The sequence below is a fragment of the Strigops habroptila genome, chromosome W, assembly GCF_004027225.2.
Source record: "Strigops habroptila isolate Jane chromosome W, bStrHab1.2.pri, whole genome shotgun sequence".
NCBI lineage: Eukaryota > Metazoa > Chordata > Aves > Psittaciformes > Psittacidae > Strigops > Strigops habroptila.
This window is the reverse complement of record NC_044301.2, coordinates 12,302,207-12,309,761: the sequence shown is the minus strand read 5'-3', so window position 1 is coordinate 12,309,761 and position 7,555 is coordinate 12,302,207. Positions and strand designations below refer to the sequence as shown.

General features: G+C 37.0%; 1 protein-coding gene across 1 annotated transcript in view; it reads right to left on the bottom strand.

Moving 5' to 3' along the window:
- Positions 1 to 4,825: 4,825 nt before the first annotated feature.
- LOC115619166 (chromodomain Y-like protein 2) overlaps positions 4,826 to 7,555 on the bottom strand; it is a 70,443-nt gene continuing 67,713 nt past the window's right edge. Inside the window, exons 6-7 of the mRNA XM_030511213.1 lie at positions 6,977 to 7,120; positions 4,826 to 4,984 (exon numbers count right to left, since the gene is read on the bottom strand). Of these exons, the coding sequence (XP_030367073.1) occupies positions 4,826 to 4,984; positions 6,977 to 7,120 (303 nt within the window). The remainder of the gene's footprint in view (positions 4,985 to 6,976; positions 7,121 to 7,555) is intronic.

The window sequence follows — 7,555 nt, the reverse complement described above, 5'->3', positions numbered from 1 at the left end:
GTACACCTGCTTCCTTTGGAAAGGCTAGAGTACATGAATAGCTTTATCATATATAATACAAGGGTCTGTGGCTACTACTTATCACATTCATTCTGACTCTGTAAAACTGAAGATCGCTGCACTGAAATGAAGTTTCACTGTTTTTATTCAAAGCAGCTTCTCACAATGTATAAATACTGCATATTAACACACATGAAAAATACAACTTCTAAGGCACCCAGAAATGTGTCCATACACTAGTTACAGGACCATCAACAAATAAATTGTGTACAATTTGATCTAGACAGTCAGTATTTGATATATCAGAAGATACAAGTCCCTCAGTACTGTACCAGTTTCAGAGAATATTTACAACACTGTGACATAGGGGTGCCTGTACCCTTATTATATTATAATATGTACTCATCATTACAAATATTAGAAACTGGTTTAGTCTGTTCTATGGCATTTTGACAAAATAACTTAAGGGCCTAATTTGCAAAGTTCTACAATTAATTCTTTGTGCAAGTTCTGAAAATAAATTTACTTGACATAATTTGTGAATTTTTGGTTCTTTGCTTCATCATCTCAGAGGTTTGGTAATAAGCCTTACCAATAGACATGCCATCCTAGATGAACGTCACTTCTTTCCCAGTAAGTCAGTGGATACATCTTTTCCTCTTATGCTTGACATGGATGAGAATGCAGTGTTTGTAGCAGAAAGAGACTGATCTTCAGTACAAATGTCAAACTAATTCACTGGCAAAGGAACTAATACTTTGTTAGAATAATGCAATTCTTTGGTCCTTTGTTTTTATGGAAGGCATAATATTTTTATTCACTAAAAATTGAAATCCTGTCTGTGAGTAAGCAAGCTAGTGAATGACTTTCAGTGTAGTATTTAAAGTAGCAGTAGAGATTTAATATGGCTTAAAACATATGGTTAATTGGGCAGACACAGTTAACACATCTAGGATACCGAGTACCCAAATGTACTATAAGATTGTCTGTAAGTGTCTTATGTAAACTTCTTTAGTGTCTCCTAAAGAGTGCTGGCTTTAGCCAGATTTAACTTTATAGACCCAGCCACACAAAGCTTGAGATAAACTACTGTGGTTGGGAGCACAAATGCACAGTTTTTATATAACAAAGCCCATGCTGACAAGTCTACCTATGTTGTTCAAAAGAAACAACCCGTATTACCCTTTTCACAAGAAAAAATTAAGGCCCTGTACTCTGATTTGCTAACTTTCTTACAGCAATTACGTGGGGAAGTCCTTAGCACTACACAAGCAATTATGTAGCTTTAAGGATTTCTTGTACCTAATGGTAAGGCTTATTCACAAATGCAATACATTTATAAATTACATTTAAAACTGTAAAGGCTGGCAAAATAATAAAAAAAGCCAAAACAAAACAAAATAAAACAAATCCCAACCAAAATTTTCTGTTTATCCCTACCGTTAAAAGAGCATTTTATTCTAATGAAAAACTATTGGCACAAACCCATTATATTAGAGATTAAAAGAACAGTTAATAGTAGTGAAAAAGATTGCCTAAAATGCATACCCTAACCTACCACAGAAATATAAAAGTTTATATTCTGAAAATATATACTGTATTACAGTTTGTAAGCTTATTCGTTTAAACAGAAATGTACTGAAATAGTAAACTAAGCAACACTTACCTACAGCAAAAATACATGCGGGACAACACAAAATAAATTGCTTACCTTTAATATCTACAAATGCAAAACTGTAGATTTTTAAAGATTGTACAAAACAATTTACACAAGAATAAAATAACCTACTTAACAAATTGCATTTATAATCTTAAATACTGTGAATATTAGTAAAGGTACCCAGACTAATATGTACATTACATATAGATATCTGAATACCTAGTCAGGACAGAAACACAAGAGAAAATTGATTTCTGATCTTTAAATACTGGAAAAGAAGCTTTTGACATTGTTATTACTCTTTTTGGAAGGGAAAATAGATTCCATGAAAACTAGATTGTAACTGTATAGATATGAATAATTAAAAATAACTATGGTTAGCACTTGCTTTAATGGAAAAATAATTATAGCAAATGTATTTCAACCATTCCTTTGTCATAAAAAATGCTAAGATACAGATATCTGAAAATTCAGATGAAATGATGCAGTTTAAAGTTCTAACAACTTATGATTCTTTGAAAATCTCACCTGGAAAGCATACCTTCACATTGCTGAGCAATTTCTCTATATTTATCTACAAACCCCAAGCATAGTATTGAAATAAGCTTCCTAATATCTTATTAACACATGACTAGGAGTTATGGCTCTCTGGACGGGAATAAATGAAATAAAGGAAATTGAGGAATCATGGTACTTTCCATTGCTTTTTTTTTCCTTTTCTTTTTCTGAAGTCATATGCCGGAGGCCTGACCATGCAAACGCTTACTCCTCATGAGTGGTTTTCATTTGAGTAACCCCTCTCATTTAATGCCATCCAGGTGACTCATATGCACACAGTGGCAGAGCAGGGGGTCCCATGGCCTTGATCCAGCCATGTCTCTGCGCTATGTGGCCTTGCTGGCAGGTTGCGGAAATAAGCAAGTATTAGTATAAAACAAGTGGTGCATCCATCACTTCATATAGTTATTGAAAGAGCTCTGTTTCAGACATTTAAAAATAAGTTACTTGTTCTGATAAATTTTTTGTGAAAACCATTAAAACAGGCCAATTAGAAGCCAGATTTTGTCTTTTTAATAAAGAATTTCCATGAGAACTTCTGCCTTTAAGGTACAGATTTCCTTAAAATTCAGTGGTACAGTTAGGCTATAGAAACAGCACTTCTAATTATTTGAGGAAAAAGAATATTATATTAATGTGTTGAAGGCTACTGTGTATTGTAATCACCTGTTTGTTAACTTTACAAAGGCTTTGTTGAAACTCTTCATGGAAATACCAGGAGGGAGAAAATCTAGCAGCTTCATTTGCAGAGGTTTAAACCATAAACAAGTCACTGAGCTGAAGGATGGAGAGCAAGTGCACAAATCACAAAGCAAACAAACGTGCAAAGCTTCTGTTTCAAGAGGTGCTGGTTGGGGCACACTGCAATTGCAGGGGAAGCCACAGAGCATGCTTGTGTTAGTTCCATATTAATTGCTTCACTAGCAAGAAAGGAGAGATCCAGTGTTCAGGAGTCAGTCAGTATCACTGAAAAGTACTAGGATCACATTCTAAAATAGCAGATTGGATTTTTGTCATTTGTTGTGGATTGCTTTTATGGATAGCCTTAAGTTCTTGTACCAGATGGTGGGGTGGCCAGATGTGGAGAGCTGGGAAAAGCAAAACAAAACCGCTCCCTCCACTTAGTTCAATACCTAGCACCTTGTATAAACTGTTGGCCTACGCCCAAAGGCCTCCAGAGCAGAAATTCTCTCACACCTGAGGAATCAGGCAACTAGACTAAGGTTCATAAGGAGTTGCTTTTAGACTTCAGACCAAAAGGGGATGTTTAAACCTGAAAAACAGTATGATGCCACATAACGGCACCACTCACCCTGTTACTGATATCCAGCTAACAGGAATATAGTAAACTTAAATAAAGCATCTTCTTGGCAAGCCCGTAAATGCTCCTCAAGAAGGCAGAAAGTGAAGAGAGACTTAAGGGGGACTCACTGTTTCAGAATCTACTTTTTTTCCCCTTACCCCTGACAAATGAATCTATTCCATACATTTTTTTGTTCAATATAACACACAGGAGCATGCACGTGGCTGTTTCTTTTACTGCCCACAGCATTCTGTGTGTTTTCTATATATTCTTAATTTTACTACGCAATTTGCTGCTAAAAATGTGTTTGCATTCTCATATGATGCCATTAATTCAGTCAAGGGTAGTATGAAAATAAGATCTGTGATCAATAAACAGCTGAACATGAACATGAACACAAAATAAATAAGTTAAATAAATTCAACAAAGAAAAAAATCCTAGCAGTTTTTGTAAAATTAGCTACATATTATACATTTCAATTATCAGATTTTTTCATTACACTGTTAGAACTTAGAAAAAAAATTAAAATATTTCTAAAAAGCATGGTGTTTTGGTCTACAAAATATTGTGCTGACCCAGTTTTTAGATTGAGCCCTCTGTGTCAGCCCAGATGTGTGGCAACAGCAAGAATAAGTTAAGAAGGACAGACAAAACAAATCATAGAATCATAGAATCATAGAATAGTTAGGGTTGGAAAGGATCTTAAGATCATCTAGTTCCAACCCCCATGCCATGGGCAGGGATGCCTCACGCTAGATCATGTTGCCCAAGGCTCTGTCCAACCTGGCCTTGGACACTGCCAGGGATGGAGCATTTACCACTTCTTTGGGCAACCTGTTCCAGTGCCTCACCACCCTCACAGTAAAGAACTTCTTCCTTATATCTAATCTAAACTTCCCCTGTTTTAGTTTGAAGCCATTACCCCTTGTCCTATCACTACAGTCCCTGATGAAGAGCTCCTCTCCAGCATCCTTGTAGGCCCCCTTCAGATGGTGTGCCTTATTGGGCCTCAGTGGTGCTTCTCAGCACATGGAATGTATACTTTTATCGGGATGAGCAATGTGAAAGATGAAGCCCTCTCTAGAGATTATGTGCACTGAACAAGCCTGCCTACATCTCGGTTACACAAAATCAGACCAGATACAAGCAGCTGTATAGCTCACAAGGAAATCGACACAACCATATGTATTAGGATACACTGTCAGAAATTCCTCATTGATGCATTGCCTCTGCTTTTCAAACACAGGCAATGTTTGACTCTGTTCACAAGTGGAACATTTTCTCTTTAATTTAGGCCAAGACATCAGACTTCATATATTCTGTCTTGCAAGTAGCTGAATAATGAATCCAGTCCTTTGGAAGAACTCCACAGCTGTTTTAACATCTGACACTCTTTCTCATTCACATCTTCAAGTCCAGATTTCAGGAAGCTCCGCATGAGACATTTGGACTCTTCCAGTACCTAAAGCCAAAATAACAGTATCTCATTTTGCATCTGAAAAAAATATTACGGATAATGGCATGAACAGAATTTTTACACTACTGACTCTGTTTTACAATTTAAATAACTCCTTTGGGCACAGAAACTAGATTTGATTTACAGCCATAATTCCACTTGCTGATAGTCAGCATCTTTAAGAATTAAGGGCTTCTGAAGTTTATGTGGTAGTGCCAAAATTTTTAAAAGGAATGAAGGATTCCGAAGTACCTTAATTTATTGAAGCCATGAAGCACTAGACGGAGCTGAACTCCCTCCTGATGAAAATGTTACCCCTTGAAATGAAAATGTGTGAGGCATGATATACTGACTACCTGCTTTCTGGAAGGTAGTCTTTAAGGTTACAGAGGTTGGAAACCCCAGTGCGGATGTCCATCATCTTTAACAATTTTCCCTCCTGCATCATTTCCTTATCAAAACAGAGATGAATAGGAAAGGGCCTTTACTGCAAATACCTTTTATTTCCTAGATCCATTTTTAAACACAGATTGCAGCCTTTAAAATTCTTTTTTAAATACGTAACGTGTATGTACCTCACAAGGAACCCAACTAGTCAAACAAAACCATTAATAATCCATATATTGCTGTTTTTTTGAGGGTAGAAGATTTAATGTAAACTAATGTCTGTGGTAAGAGAGACGCACACTCTCCACTCAGCTTTGTCAACACCTACATGCTAAGCCCAGTTCTTATCTGGTTTAGGTTACAACACTGCTATTCCAAAGTAATATTTCTCTTTAACTCAAGTAGACGGTGTTAATTGCAAATCCCTGGGGCCTGTGTGTTCTTTTTGGTCTGTTTATGAACTCGGATGATCTCATCATATTCGTTGCTTTTGTGACTTCAGCCTGATTTGCATTTAGAGAGTAAACCTTGTATCTGACACTTTTAACTCTCATCTTTGTCCACAAGTCAGCACCAGTCTTTCTAACAGGTCTCGAGAAAATTCCATTAACAGCCAGGAACAGTGAAGGAAGGAATAATTCACAGTGAGGCCCAGAGGTTTTCCCAACTCATATAAAATACATCATACTAGCATGATCAAATAAGCTTATGCTACATTTCCAGAGAGTTTCATTCTGAATGTCTTTTCAGAAGATCTAATCTACACTTCATTTAATTAAAAATCTCCTGTGTCTCTACCTTCTCTTTTACAACAGATCTCTTAAATGAAATGGAGGGATGCTAACAGTTTCAGGCATAAGAAGTATAGCAAGAAATGGCAACAGTGTGTGCTTCAGCTAGTGCAGTTTTATTGCAGCCGGTATCACTTTCTTCACTGCATTTTTTTTTTTTTTTTAACAAGGATGTGCCCAGAATAGGAGTATATTTGCCTGAAGGGAAAAAACCTTAGGAAGTAAAAATAGGAAAGGATTTTCTTTCAACTTTTATGTAAACAAAAGGAAAGTTATAATACACTGTGACCAGACTGTGTTCAAATCCCTCTGTGTCTAGATCTCACCTCTCCTTCACAGCAGAGCTTAGCTGGCACTATCCTACCCTTCTGATGCCTTCTTTTGCACATTTTGCAGAATCAGGAACTATGCAGGTGCAGAAAAGAAGGCAGATTCGATTGAAATGTAGTAGGCCAGGACAATGTGAAAGGCAAATATATTTTCTTACTGGCCCTACAGAGATTTCCCAGTCCAGCTGTATAGTTTCAGTCTCTTCCACCTTCATGAAAAAAACCTATGCTACAATCCCCTTTCAAAATCTGGGGCAAGGAGGCTCCACTCATATTGAATAAATGTGAAGATGGGGAAAGGAAATAACCCTTCCTGACCCTGAAAAATGAGAAACTCCACAAGCTCACTGATCCCTATCCAGATTGTCTGTTATTAGCTTTCTTTCACAGGTATGGTTGTGGAAACTGAGGACTCACAATGTGATGAGCCTTTGGAGCACACCTTACCTCTGTGAAATGTAGTTTAATCACAAAGGAGTTTGGTTTCTTACCACTGCACTGCAGGATGCCATTTCTTTCACTCGTAGCATCACTTCTTGACTAAATGTTGTTGGCCAAAATACTTGGGACACTAGTCCTCTGCTGCAGGCTTCCTGTGCTGTCAGCTTTCTCCCACAGAACAACATTTCATTGGCCTGTGAAATCAAAAGATTACTTGTGATTGTGTGTTATCATTCTCTTAAAATTTTTTCCATACTTGCCTGCTGTTTTCAGGATTAAATTTACAAATGGTGTCCTGTATCTTTCCATACTGCAAAATACTTTAAAAGGAGTTTCAGTAGCTATTTAAGGATTGTGCAGGTGGCCAGAGCACAGCATGGATTTCATTTAAGAGAAATGTGCTGGCATGCATGATGAATCTGTATTGCTGATTTTACAAGAGTAACTGTCAGTGCTACTGTGCCAAGAGTCATGGATCCTAGTATAAAATACTCTGTGAGACAAATTCTGCTTTGTTATACTGGTAAAAACTAAGCAACCTTACTGGAATTACTATGGATTGTCTTTAGAGAGCAGAGGGCAGTATCTTGGTCTGTTACTGCACAATCCTACCACAGTACAGACAAGGA